Source organism: Myotis myotis, unplaced genomic scaffold (genome assembly GCF_014108235.1).
Source record: "Myotis myotis isolate mMyoMyo1 unplaced genomic scaffold, mMyoMyo1.p scaffold_m19_p_3, whole genome shotgun sequence".
In the NCBI taxonomy this organism is placed as follows: Eukaryota; Metazoa; Chordata; class Mammalia; order Chiroptera; family Vespertilionidae; genus Myotis; species Myotis myotis.
The window spans coordinates 22,376,241-22,390,772 of NW_023416335.1; the positions used below are offsets into that span (position 1 = coordinate 22,376,241).

At 41.4% G+C, this 14,532-nt stretch overlaps 1 protein-coding gene across 1 annotated transcript in view; it reads left to right on the forward strand.

The window, feature by feature from the left end:
• Nucleotides 1-14,532, forward strand: part of LOC118649823 (A disintegrin and metallopeptidase domain 3-like) — a 116,943-nt gene that overhangs the window by 22,024 nt on the left and 80,387 nt on the right. Inside the window, exons 5-6 of the mRNA XM_036297238.1 lie at nt 11,082-11,158; nt 11,853-12,030. Coding sequence (XP_036153131.1) covers nt 11,082-11,158; nt 11,853-12,030 — 255 coding nt within the window. The remainder of the gene's footprint in view (nt 1-11,081; nt 11,159-11,852; nt 12,031-14,532) is intronic.

Consider the following 14,532-nt stretch of genomic DNA (forward strand, 5'->3'; position numbering starts at 1 on the left):
ATATCACATATGCATAACCCATGGACACAGACAAAAGAATGGTGAAGACCTGGGTTGGGGGGTGGGGCCAGGGTGGTAGAGGTCAAGGGAGGAAACAGGGGACATATGCAATACTTTCATCAATCAAGATTTTTGTAAAAAAGGAATTACCAAAATATTTGCCAGGGTGTTGTACTATCTTACATTTCCACTGGCAATGTATGAGAGATGAGTGTCTGCATTCCAGCCGTGGTGATCACAATTCAGGATTAAAATTAATAGACCTTCTTATAGATATGGAGTGATATCTCCTGTGATTCTGACTTGCATTTCCCAGTAACTAATGATGTAGAACATATTTTCATGTACTTATTTGTTCCCTTTTTGTGAAATATCCCTTAAATGTCTTTTCCCATTTTCTAGTTTGATTTGTTTTTTAATAAATTTTTTAACAACCTATACATTCAAAATAGAGATATCTATTATGTGAATATGTATTATGCCAGATATGTGGTATGCAAATATATTCTCCATTTTAGTCATTTGTCTACATTATTTTCAAAAGGACATTGATCAGACATTTTTGCATTTTTCTCTTGGGCTCAGTGAGCATGTTCAGGAGAGTTCATTTTAATTCTCTGTCAGGTAAATCATTTAACTTCATTTCACTAGGGTCAGTTTTGGAGATTTATCTTATTCCTTTGTGTGAGACATCTTTTCCTGATTCTTTATTTTATTAATTCTGTTTCGGTGTCTGCTTCCTAGAAGGCTCTCTCAGCCTTCACTTTGGGGGAGTACAGAAGTACTGTTTTGTTTCCACAAAACATCCTGGAAAGAGATTTGGGGGCCTCCACTAGCACTTTACCATCTTCTGGGAAAAGCAGGCATCTATTTATTCCTGCGTTCTCTGTGCTGCTCAGCAGAAAGGACCAGTGGCATTTACTATCCTGAGCTGCTGCCTCTGTTCTTTCCCTGACAACCAGAGTGTGCGGGACTCATCAGGGCTCCAGGATTGGTGAGACAGATGCTAGCTCCTTGGGCAATTGTGGTGAAGTGAAGGCATGGCATGCGTGGATCAACTCTTTCCTACCCCAGGAGGAAGCACAGAGCTGGGATTTTCCATCCACTCACTCTGGGCAGATTTTGGGGGGGGATGAATCAACAGTGTCTAGTAGCCACTGCCTCTATTGCTGCCTGGGTGGCTAGACTGTGCTGAACCCATCAGATCTCTGTGAGAATAAACAAGTCATCTTTTCTGTCGAGGAACAGTTTAGACAGCCACCATTTTGGACTGCATGACTTGGCAGCTGCTATGTTGGCCGCGTGGCTTGCAGCTCCCTGGGGGGCCGCCATCTTGAAATAGCAAAGGCCAACCCCTTCCTTTGAATTAGCCAATCCTGAAAGACTGTGCACCTGAGCTCCAATCAAGAGCAAGGGACAGGTCATCTGTGTCAGAGATTATAAAGCGGAGCAGCCCACCTGCTAGGTGTGCATGTACTTCCAGACCATGTGTGCACATCCTTCTATGTAGAAGTAAAGATGTTTGCCTTGCTGTCTGGCTCCCCAGTATGTTTTGTATTCTACCAGAACCCCCGGCTTGGGTGGCTCGCCTTACATATAACAGTTTGGGGGTGCGTCCGGGATACCGTCTGTTGCCACAAGGAAAATAAACTCCTCTGCTGAGGAGGTGCACCCCGCTGCCAAGTTGTGGCGGCCTCGGTGAGGAGGCAGAGCCATTACCCATGGGCCAACTACGAGCTCAGAATCAAGAGTCAGCCAGCAACGCAGGAAGGGCCCAAGCAAGACCCACGGCAATCAGGTAACCTCATGTATGAGCCAAGGTAGGAAATGGACTGAGTACTACTTTGGTGATTGGGTGTCCTCGGAAGTAGGGCATATGTGACTGGGATGTGTCTTGGACATACAGCGAGTGAAGAGATCTGATCTGTGGTTCTGTTCTCCTGTGAGGGAAGTGGCCAGAGAGGGATGAAGCAGATCTTGGGGAGTATGAGAAACCTCCAACATGGGAGGTTAAGTACATAGTCACAAGCGACCTGCCGAGGATGAGAAACAGAAATGCTAGGCCTAGGGAATATATTCCACTGAAATAGCCCATTGGGAGAATGCTGAGGTGATGGAGAGGCAAGTTCCCGGACCAGGGACAGAGACATTGCTCTCGGTGTAAACTTTTAGTGTTGCGCGTGCCTGTATGAGAATGTGTGTTGATGTTTTATGTCTGTTTTTGTTTGTTTGTTTGTTTAATTTGTTTACTTAGCTAGTGAAATTTCTGTCTGTCTGTGATGCAATTTTGGCTAACTTTTAGGTACTTTAATTTGCTCTTCCCTGATTTATGATTTTGCTGTGCTGGGTTAAAATTTTAAGATTCTAAGATTAATTTAAAAGTGTAAAATTTGTAAAGATTGCAATCCAGGATAGTTTAAAACAAAGGCCAGGCAGTTCCAAGACTGTTTGTTGTTAATAAAACATTATCTTCTCCACCTGAGGCAAAGCAGGAAGGGAAAGGAAAAAAAAAAAAAGCCAGAGGTTTCCAAGTGGCAGAATGGAAGACGGTACTTGGGTGCTTGCTGAACTGGGAAGGGCGGAGAAATTTGCAAAACCCCACCCAGCATCACCTCCATTAAACATCCAGTTGTCAGCATTGGTATTAATTGGAACAGGGTCAGAATAGGACCAGAATGGGACTGGAATGGGACCAGAATGGGACCGGGATGGAAGCGAGTGGCCCGAGATGGGAAGTAGGTGGCCCGCGCCTTCTTTGATGTCACAAACCTGCACAGGCCAGCTGAGCCAGAACTAAGGCTGACCTTGGGGGCACGCAGCAAGAGAATGGGCAGTTCTTGAATGAGGATGGACCACATTCCAAGGGTGGTCCTGGAGGCATAGGACTCCCAGCCAGATTAGCGTGTCCTTTCTTTGAACAGAAGGGGCAATGATAGTTAACAGCATAATTCAAATCCCTGTTACAAAATTAGTCAAGAAAATGCTTTAGGTAATAATTGGCTTTAAAAACCTCAAAGTTGTTAAGATATAAAGCTTTTCAGGAAAAATCTAAAAATCTAAAAGTGATCCCAGACAAATGGGATCCCTTGAGTTGCCTCGCCCCTTCCTATGCCAACCTGAGGAAACAGGTTGAGACAACCTGAGGAAATATCCAAGATGGCCGATTTACAATCCCAGTCAGGCCCTTTGGCCACCATGCTACCAGAAACAAGCTTTTCTAGGCTGCGAAGGAAGTTGGAGCAGTAAAAAAAAGAAAAAAGAAAAAGAAAAGAGTTAAAGCCTCTACTGGAAGACCCACAGGGCGTAGCTGGCCAATTAGATCAACTATATACAAGTATATACGTGGACAAAGTTAATGTCCATTTTAGGAATCCTATTCTCGGGAGAAGAGAGAGCAATGACTCGAAGGTCAGCTATGATTCCAAGGTCAGCTATGGTGGTCTGGGAGTGAGAGTACCCGACTGGCCCTGGGGCACTTCAAGCAGAGGTAAATTTTTCAAACCAAGAGCCCCAGTGGGACCATAACAACATAGACCATAGAGGTCACATGAGAGACCTTAGGGAGCTAATCATTAAAGAAATTAGGGAAGCAGTTCCCTGGTCTCAGAACCTAAATAAAGCCTTTAATATTCAATGAGGCAAAGAAAGGTCTTCCAAATTTACCAAGACTGCCCTGACCGGTTTGGCTCAGTGGATAGAGCGTCAGCCTGCAGACTCAAGGGTCCCAGGTTCTATTCCAGTCAAGGGCGTGTACCTTGGTTGCGAGCACATCCCCAGTTAGGGTGTGTGTAGGGGGAAGCTGATAGATGTTTCTGACTCTCTATCCCTCTCCCTTCCTCTCTATAAAAAATCAATAAAATATATTTAAAAAAAATTTTACCAAGACTAAAAGATCAAATGAGAAAGTACTCTGGCCAGACCCAGAAGACCTGTTGGGCCAAGAGATATTATAAATTACATTTTGCCACCAACAGTTGGCCTGACATCTCAAGAAAGTGGCCTAGGGAAGGGCTGGCCCAGAAGGTCAGAAATAGAAGCGGCAGCACTAACCTTAGGTAATGTATCTCTAAGGAATAATGTAGCAGTTTATACATAATTTTCCAAAGTCTTTCCAAAGTCTAACTTAAAACTTCGGAGTTTGCTGAATTAAATAATAAAAATTATTAAATATCTAGGTTTTTAAAATGAAATATTAAGCTGAGTTTGCCTTGTTTGAAAAATCTAGAGGAAAAAATGCATAAAGTATAGAAATTCATTTTTGAGAAAAATAAATCTTTTATTTTCTATGGAAAAATTAGTAGTTCAAAATATATTATAATCCTTATGTGTAATATGTGTGGTAAAATTTCACCTAAGATATAATATTTTATTGGTCTGATACAAAAAGGATTAATTGGTCCAAACCAAATTTTTAATATTAAAACTGGTTTAAATTTAATTAATGTCTTTTAGAATAATTACAAAAAGTGTGTTGATAAATGTTAATCTAAGAAACTCTGACTATTTACTTTTTGGTAAATTATTGAAAAATTAAGGTTTCTAAGAATGAAGAATTCTAATACATTAAAAAAAAGAGGAAAGGTCTGTACAAATTGCTGATGATGTAACAGAGAGAAAGAATATTGGAATGGAGATGCTTAATGGAAGGACTGAGGCATGGTTATGCATTTTGAAGGAAAAAGGTGGTTATTTCTGGAAATTGTAAAAATGATTTTGGAAGCTGTAAGAATGTTAGCAGAAATTATAATCTATAATAATAAAAGCATAATATGCTAATTAGACCAGATGTCTTTCTGGACGTCCTTCCAGACAACCTTCTGGACGAAGCTGGGGCTGTGAGGGAAGCTGGGGTCCCGGGTGCCAGAGAGAAGCTGGTGCCGGCAGCCGGGGGAAGGAAGGCCTACTCTTGCACGAATTTCGTGCATCGGGCCTCTAGTAAGTTTATAAAAAAGAAATGTTAAAAGGAATTTGATTAAATGATAAAGGCCAGTAAGCCAGGACAGAGCAGGGCAACTGAAATATTAAAACAGCAGTTTGCAACCATCAAGAAAACTCTGTCTTCCCTAAACCAAGGACACTTAAAAGTCAGTAATTTACATTTTGCCTCCCTAAACAGAGGGTAAATAGTTTATGCCAAAGTTCTTAGGAAGACTGATGGGAGAAATCCAATTAATGTCATTTGCTGTCCACAACCAAGGACAAATGAAGTTAGAAAATAAGCCTTATTTTGGTCAGTTCTTTTCTAGTAAAATAATTATATTAATCAGGTATTTAATAAAAAGATCATCTTTTAATCATAGGAACTGAAGTTTGCTGGCCTATGTTCCTATCTAATACACTTTAATATATAATCTTTTGGTAAAATCAAATTTGACAACTTTCTAGGGTTTTAATTTTAAGAAAAATTTTTTTTTTTTTTAACCTGGAGTTGACTATAGGTGATTCCAAGAGGCCCTTGAATGCCTCAAGATCTTCCTACAATGGAAAGTAGGAACCACTTTCTTAAGAACTGTGTACTGGGTATCTCTTCTATTTTAATCACTCTCAGGTTAGAAGGCCTCCTGACCCAAGGCCCTCTTGAGTTTCCGGTTCATCACCATTGGCTGGAAAACTACATTTGTTCTAATCAAGATTTGGAAGGGAAGCAAGTTGGAACCCTCCTGGGAAGGACCTTACCTGTCTTGCTTACCTCGAGACTGCTGTTTGGAGCGAGGTTGGACCCATCACACATGGGTTGAGGGTGGACACACCTCAACTTGGACAGCCATACCAGGACATGTCCCCTTGAAACTGACTCTAAAAACTGTGAGCTGTCTTAATAACCATCATGTACTGGGCTCTATTTGCTTAAGGAATCTGGAAAATTGCAGGGGCTTACAATGTGGGCTGGAGAAATGTGTGCAATCTGGATCATGCTTACCCAGTTAAGTTATTGGTTATAGATAACTTGAATGACTTGGATATTTCAGGTCAAAAGATTGGCTAGGACTAGATTTAGGAGTAGGATGTCACAGGACAAGATCCCCTAGACCCGTGGTTGACAAACTGTGGCCCTCGAGCCACATGCTGCTCTTTGGCCCCTTGAGTGTGGCTCTTCCACAAAATACCATGTGAGGGCGCGCGAACAGTGAGATTGAAACTTCATGGCCCAGGCACAGAAGTCGGTTTTTGGCCTGGGCGAGTCTATTTTGAAGAAGTACTGTTGATATTTGGCTCTGTTGACTAATGAGTTTGCCGATCACTGCCCTAGACTACTGTCACCACTATGCAAATAGAAGTAGGATATAAGAGAACGAATGCCCAGCTGGAATGGATTACATATTCTGTACATGCCCTGAGTAAAAGCGATTATTATGCTTGTATGGCAGGAAGACTAGAGGCCCAAGGGGTCCCATTCCCATTCGGATGGACCTCAGACAGTAACGGGATGGAATGTGTGCTTGCCTTGTACCAGGGGGAAACCACCTGGGGAAACGCTTCCTGTAAGACTCTCGCCTTGTTGTTCCCACCCAACAGAAGTAAAGATCTAGGACCCCCCCAAAATGATCTGGCCCGTCCTCCAATGTAAACTATGCCTCTCAAAGGGGGGAACAGTGCTCGGAGTTTATGAGAAGTTTATCCAGATGTGCAAATAGCCAAGCATCTTCCGAAGCCCATCATGCTGCACTGTCGATACCCCCAGCTGATGTCGGGTGGTGTCATGGGGGACCCTGACTTGTGGCCTTGCCCAGCAGTTGGAGTGGAACTTGTGCTCTGATTGGTTATCCCTTTCACGTTGGCATATCATAAACCTTTTTCAATGGACAGACTAGGAAGAGGAGAGAGAGTCTAAGGGGCTCCTTTGATCCCCATATACACACAGATCCCCTTGGGGTTCCAGGAGGAGTGCCAGGGAGTTTAAGGGTAGAAGTCTGTCCTGTGCTGGTGGTCACTGTGAACAAGAATCTGGTGGATTAATTATATTTACTATCACCAGCAAAGGCTTGTTAACTACACTCGAGACGCAGTTAAAGGGATAGTGAAGAGCTAGATGCCAGCAGTAGGGTGACCTGGGGGAACAGGCAGAAAAAGGAGGAAGATGTGTAATGTTGGGGTCAGTCCTGTACACGCATCCCTGACAACACAGCAGACAGACGTCACTGAGGCCCTAAAGCATCGACAGTTTTAGTGACGAGAGAGCTGGAACCGGGGATCGAGGGTCCTTTCTTTAATGCACTAGGGTGATGGTGTCCACATTCACCCCTTGGATTAGGAGCTACAGTGATGGGATGGGGGGGTCTTACCCAAGGGTTAATTGAAATGGCATTGACCAAACAGCAAATTAGTCTCCTCCTAGACACTGCAGAGCATGAAAGTCAATGAATGTGAGCCGAGTTTGAAGAAAAGAGTTTCAATAAAGTATAGGGGGGAATTGTGAGAATAAACAAGTCATCTTTTCTGTCAAAGAACAGTTTAGACAGCCGCCATTTTGGACTGCGTGACTTGGCAGTGGCCATGTTGGCTGCATGGCTTGCAGCTCCCCTGGAGGCTGCCATCTGAAATAACAAAGGCCAAACCCTCCCTTTGGATTAGCCAATCTCAAAGACTGTGAGCCAGAGCTCCAATCAAGAGCAAGGGAGAGGTCACGTGCATCAGGGGCTATAAAGCCGAGCAGCCGCCTGCTCTGTGTGCATGCACTTCCCGACCACGTGTGCGCACCTTTCTACATAGAAGTGAAGATGTTTGCCTTGCTGCCTGGCTCCGAGTATGTTATGTATTCTACCAGAACCCCTGAACTAGGGGGCTCACCTTATTTCTAACATCTCCAGGACTCCTGTCACAGATACTAGTTCTTTGGGTCAGCCCCTCAGAAACATTAGGGCCCTGGCCTTGTGAGCAAACCGCTTCCCACCCATCAGTAGGACGGTAACTAGAGGATGTCTTTCTGATCATATGGCAGTGCTCTGGGGCAGAGTTTTGGTGAAAATGTCTCCCAATCCTCCCTACTGGCTTTGGTAACTGATTTTCCACTCTTTTATGTTGTGCAAGAGGCTTTCTATTCGTTTCTGGTTTCTCACAAAGGGAAATTGTCTGTGAAGTGTTGCTGAATTGGTGTGTTTGTTGGGGGATGGAGGAGCCAGGGCTTCTTACTCCACCATTGAATTTAATTTTGATGTTCATTGTAACACATTTTCATAGCTTTTTAAGAATCTTTGTGTGATAGTTTCAATACGTGCCTCATGTCAACATTAGTATCAGTGGTTGTGTTTTCCCTTTTTTGCTGTGATTTCCTTGTTTGTTGATATAGGGTGTGATTTCCAGTTGCATTCTTTTTTTTACGTTATTATTTTTTTTATTGTCCAAAGTTTTACATATGTCTCCTTTTCCCCCTATTGATCCCCCCCAGCCATGCTGCCCCCCTCCCCTCCCCTCCCCCCCAAAGCTCCCACTGCCCCAGTGTCTGTGTCCATTGGTTATGCTAATATGCATGCATACAGTACTTTGGTTGCTTTCTTCATGTTTAAATAATATAGATTTGAAAGCAGTCACTCTGGTTAAGTATAGGTTTAGTGTTTTCTATTGTTCCAATGGCAATTAGCCTTCTTGGGTCCTTTGATGTTATATGGTAGTGCTCTCCTGAAGCTCCTGCTGGAGCTCTGCCTGTGTAGCCTGTAGGGGTAAAAGGCACGTTGCTGTGACAAACTGTATTGCCAGGTGCGGTTGGATGGTTAAGAACCCATGGGAGGGAGAGCATTTCCTCTGACTGTTCTTCAGCCACAGGATACCAGCTGTTTCTGTGTTAAATTTATATATATATATATATATATATATATATATATATATATATATATAATATATATATATATACATATATATATTATATATATATATATATATATATATATATATATATTATTGATTTTTTACAGAGAGGAAGGGAGAGAGAGAGTTAGAAACATTGATCAGCTGCCCCCTGCACACCCCCCCACTGGGGATGTGCCCGCAACCAAGGTACATGCCCTTGACCAGAATCGAACCTGGGACCGTTCAGTCCGCAGGCCGACGCTCTATCCACTGAGCCAAACCGGTTAGGGCATCTGCGTTAACTTTGCTAGTGTCTCTTGGTTAAGGAAGATCCTAAGTGGGAAATCTCTCATGAGGATCATTTTCTCTAACTGGGTGCAGGGCCAGGAGCTGAGAGTCTGAATTGCCCCCTGCTGCTGTGTAGAGTTTGGGAAACCTTATACTTTATGAAGGGCTTGAAGCTACAATGTCTGCTGGCACCAGGGCTGGTGGAGGTAGCTGCAGCTGTTGCTTGGCATGGAGCAGGGTGTGTTCAACTGCTGGCAGTGGGTGGGGGATGGTGGTTCAGCTTAGTTTTGCAAAAATCAAATGGTTACTGATGGAGATGTATGAATGGGAACTTAAAATGCATAAGCAAATACGGAGAAGAGAATGGGATGCTTCTAAAGTTTTAATAGCACAGTATTAACAAAGGAATAGGACTGATTCTAGATTTCACTAGACTTTTAAGGGAAGAGAAGGGAGTATTTGCTGAAAGGGAATATTGGGGGAGCTTCTGAGAAGACTATTGCTATGAAAGTAAATGGGAAAAAAAAGAAAAGAAAGTCCATGGGGATGAGAGTTTGAACTAAAGATGATCAATAAGGTGAAATATTAAGGACAAAAATATGAAGAAATTAAGGTACTTTTGGGTAACTTTGAAAAATAAGTGAGATGTTCACAATTGAAGTCAAATTAATGTTGTTAATTGCATGAGTCGGCAGTTACAGATCATATACTTAAGAAATGCAGCTGAGAAAAGAAAGATAAGAAAGCTTCCATGAATTACTGATTAATTCATTTATTTATTCATTCATTTATTACTTATTTAAACAAGTATTGGTATAAGCACTTGTGTACAAATTTTTTTTTAGAAAACCTGTTTTCAATTTCTAATATATATGCTTAGAAATGAAATTTCTGGATCATTAGGATTATTCTACATTTAACTTTATGAAGAACCTCCAAACTGTTTTCCAAACCAGTTGCAGGTTTTCACATTCCTATCAGCAAGGTACCAGAGTTCCAAGTTCTCCAGATGGGGATGGGGCTTGGAGGACTGGGTGAAAAAGGGAAGGGATTAAGAAGTACAAGTTGGCATTTACAGAATATTCACAGGAATGTAGAGTACAGCTTAGAAATTATAGTCAATGATATTGCAAAAAGTATTTATGGTGCCAGGTGGGTACTAAAAATATCAAGGGAAACACATTGTAAATTATCTAATATGAAATAATATTAATGTAAACTGTAATTAAAAAAATAAAATTTAAATAAGTAAATGAAATGAAATATATGTACTATGAATCATTTCATCTAGGTCATAGCTTGCCTTTTTATTTCCTCAATAATATCTTTTTAAAAGTTAATACACCTTTTTTCCCCCAGCATATTTAGCCTTAAGAGAAAAAGTGGAAAGCACAGAAAATTTCCCTGCATCCTCCCAAATTAGTTACCCTATTATTAACATCTTGGGTTAGAATGCTATTTGGGTTACCATTTATGAGCCAATATTAATATATTACTATTTATTAAATCTTACATTTTACATTAGGATTTATTCTTTTTTTCTGTTTCTGTTTTGCTTGTTTATTTTATTTTTTTAGATTCAATTATTGACATATATTTATTGCCATTTTATTGTTCATATATTTATTGTTATCTTTTTCTTCCTATTATTCTCGAAGAAGTATTACATTAAAGTATTACAATTCATATAATACTGGTTTGGAGGTGATAAACTCCTTTAGCTTTTTTTTTTTCTTTTTTGTTTGGGAAGGTACATGTCCTTCTATTTTAAAAGGTCCTTTCAAAATTATAGAATTCTTTATTATAGCAAGGATTTTTTTTAGTGGGATTTATAGGCAGACAAGTGTTAAGAGGAAGAAATTATAGGTAGATCAAAAGGCAATGGGATATCTTGTAAATAATATTGGTTAATTGGATAAATCTCTACATTTCATAATGTCTAGAACGTAAGTATAAAACTACTTTAAGTACAGATCATTCATGAATGTACCTTTATGTACTCCTGTTAGAGGCATTGCTTTTACCAAGGATATGCCGCAGAGATTCCAAATTCAGTCGTGACACTAAGCACCTGTTCTGGACTCAGGTAATGGCAACTTCCAGAGATGTGCATGATTGACAATTTTGTGTAACACTTTAATTTTTCCAAATTCCTTGAGTGATAGAGTGAAAGCAAAGAAAATATGGGCTTTGGTTGTGTTTCTTCTCATATGTTTTCTTTTCCTTGTCCTCCTCTTATATTTTCTATTTTTTTAAAAATAATTTTATTGATTTTTTACCAAGACTAAGGGACAGGATAGAGAGTTAGAAACATCGATGAGAGAGAAGCATCGATCAGCTGCCTCCTGCACACCCCCTACTGGGGATGTGCCTGCAACCAAGGTACATGCCCTTGACCGGAATCGAACCTGGGACCCTTTAGTCCCTAGGCCGACGCTCTATCCAGTGAGCCAAACCAGCTAGGGCATTTTCTATTTTTTGTTGTCTCTATCCTAAGCATACAACCGTAAAATTTATTCAGAAAAAGTCTACTAGTAAAAAGGATATTCATATGGATTAGCTCTACAAGAACCACAGGGACTTGTAGATGACATAACAGACAGATGGTATAAAATTAGGTCAAAAATTAATTTGCGTAAAATAGGATGATTCCTAGATTTAATTAGACCATAAAATAACTATCAAAATTTGTATAAAAGTTTTTATTTAGTATTTACATTTCTCAAAAGGAAAATCTATAGTAATTACTTTTATGTCTTTTTATGTATTTAAATATTCAGGGGACTATTGCAGTTGGTGAATGTCAGTTATGGAATTGAACCATTGGAATCCTCAGCTATGTTTGAGCATATGCTTTATCAAATAAAGAATAATAAAGCTGATTTTCTCCCCTTACAAGACAATTATCCTATGATCCAATTGGGAGATCAGGCCTACAGGATTCTGGTGAAGTCAGAAGTAAGCCACCATATTCTGAAATTTTCATTTTGCTACGTTTGATAAACTTATTCTCATAGAAATTTGTTACATTTAGAAAACAAATTTAAACATATTAATTATATTGAAACCTTCTCTTATAAGATATTTAAGTATTTTATGAATATATGAATAAGAATATGTTTAGTCATATATAATTTGGAAGTATTCCTTGCCCCTAATTTCACGTTTTATATATATGAAAGCATAGTATGCTAATTAGAGCAGAAGTTCTTCCAGACTTCCTTCTGGGACATAGCTGGGTCTGCAGCTGCGGGATCGAGCCAGGAATTCAGGCAGAGAGGGAGGGATTGACGCTGCTGCAACTGGGAAGGCTTACTCTTGCAAGAATTTCATGCATCGGGCCTCTTATATATGTATACAGTTGCATTGTTATTGAATTTGCATCCTACTAATGCAATGATACCCAGATTTGCTGATTATTATTTTGTCCATATTTTCCTTGCCAATACATATTCTAACTTTGTATAAAAGTAGTATTTTGTTAGAAAATTTAAGAGTAGAAAAATTCAAGATGTTGTCCCAAATATCATCTACAGATAGTGTTCTTAGAATTTTGGAATACTTGGTCTAATTTTTACAATGTATCCTATCTAATAAAGAGAGAATATGCTAATTGTCCCTCAAGCCATTACGAAGATGGTGGTGCCCACAGCCAATAAAGAGGGAATATGCTAATTGACTGCCCTTGCCTCAAAGATGGTGGCACCCACAGACACAAGATGGCTGGCATGGGAGGGCAGTTAGGGGTGACCAGGCCAGCAGGGGAAGGCAGTTGGGTGCGACCAGGCTTGCAAGGGAGGGCAGTGGGGTGGGACCTGGCCTGTAGGGGAGGGCAGTTAGGGGTGACCAGGCCAGCAGGGGAGGACAGTTGGGGGCGACTGGGCTGGCAGGGGAGGGCATTTAGGGGTGATTGGGCCAGCCAGGGTGGGCAGTTGGGAGTGATTAGGCTGACAGGGGAGCAGTTAGGCATCGATCAGGCTGGCAGGCAGAAGAGGTTAGGGGCAATCAGGCAGTCAGTCAGGTAAGCAGTTGGGAGCCAGCAGTCCTTGATTGTGAGAGGGATGTCAGGCCTAAACTGGCAGTCAGACATCCCCCGAGGGGTCCCAGATTGGAGAGGGTGCAGGCTGGTCTGAGGAACACCCGCTCAATGCACGATTTTCATGCACCAGGCCTCTAGTCTTATAAACGTGGATTTATAAATTTATAAAATCTTTTTTAAACAAAAAATGATCTAACCATTCATGTTTCTTTGAAATTCTTTTTTTGCTCTTCAGAGGACAATGCATTCTTTCACTTATTAAATTACTAATGCCCTGGTGCATGGATTCTAAACATTGAAAGGAAATTAATTACAAGGTGGTCAGCAAGGTGGGACTGGGTGAAACCAGCCGGACATGGCCTGGAGCCAACCTCCCCTGGTCCCTCCCTAGCCAGCCACACCTGGGGTGGTGCCACGGATAGAAGGGTATCTTTGGAGTGAGTGGGGTATCTCTGGCAGGTGGGATACCTCTGCCTGGCCTGTGTGGATTGGGCCAAAACGGGCTCTCCAACATCCTCAAGGGTCCTGGATTGTGAGATTGTGGTTCTCGGGTGACACACTCCAGAATCAGGCTCCCTCTTCTCTGGTTCTAGGGTGCGTCACCCAAGAACCACCTCTGCCAAGTCACAGCAGCTCAGCAGCTCCTGTGTTGAGTGTCTGCATCCTGGTGGTCAGTGCGCGTCATATGGAGCAACCAACCAGCCAGTGAGAAAGTCGCTTAGCCTTTTATATATATGTATAGATTTTACGTGTCTTATTTTAAGTAATATTCATTAACATATTATATATATGTAAAAATTGCCACTTAATTCTTGTTAAAATGCAGCATGATCAAATGACTTTAGGAAAAAATCTGGCACTTTTTTTTCCCACAAGGAAACACAGACATGAAAATTTATTGCAGTCACTTAAGACATTGGTGTTAATATTATTTCCCAACAGAAAAGAAAAACACATCTGGACTGTCTCCAGTTTGCCCTCACAGAAAAACCATAATCTACAGTTATCAGAAACTAGTTGGTAAATTAAAATATTGTAACAACTTTCTAGAATCTTCTTTTTCATGATACTCATTAGAGGATCCTCTCCATGTCAAAGGATTCACTCTGGGGCTGCTTAAACCTGGTTGAATGACCTCACCATCTTGTGAAGAACCTCCTGGGCCTCCTGGTTGTGTTGCTATGCTCTTCCAGGGTGAGGGGGGACAGGGTGTGAGGACTCCTGTGGCATTCACTCTGGGGGAAGGGGAAAAGGAAGGGGCCTGAAGTCTGTCCCTTACAGAGGGAGCACAGTGGCCAGAGACCCAGGGTGCCATCAGCAGGGGACCATAGGGCCAGCACATTGTGAGCCTCCAGAGGGCAAGGCATGGAGGGGCTCTCAGCCTTCACATGCTGAATCTGCTATCTCCACTGCTCCACCAC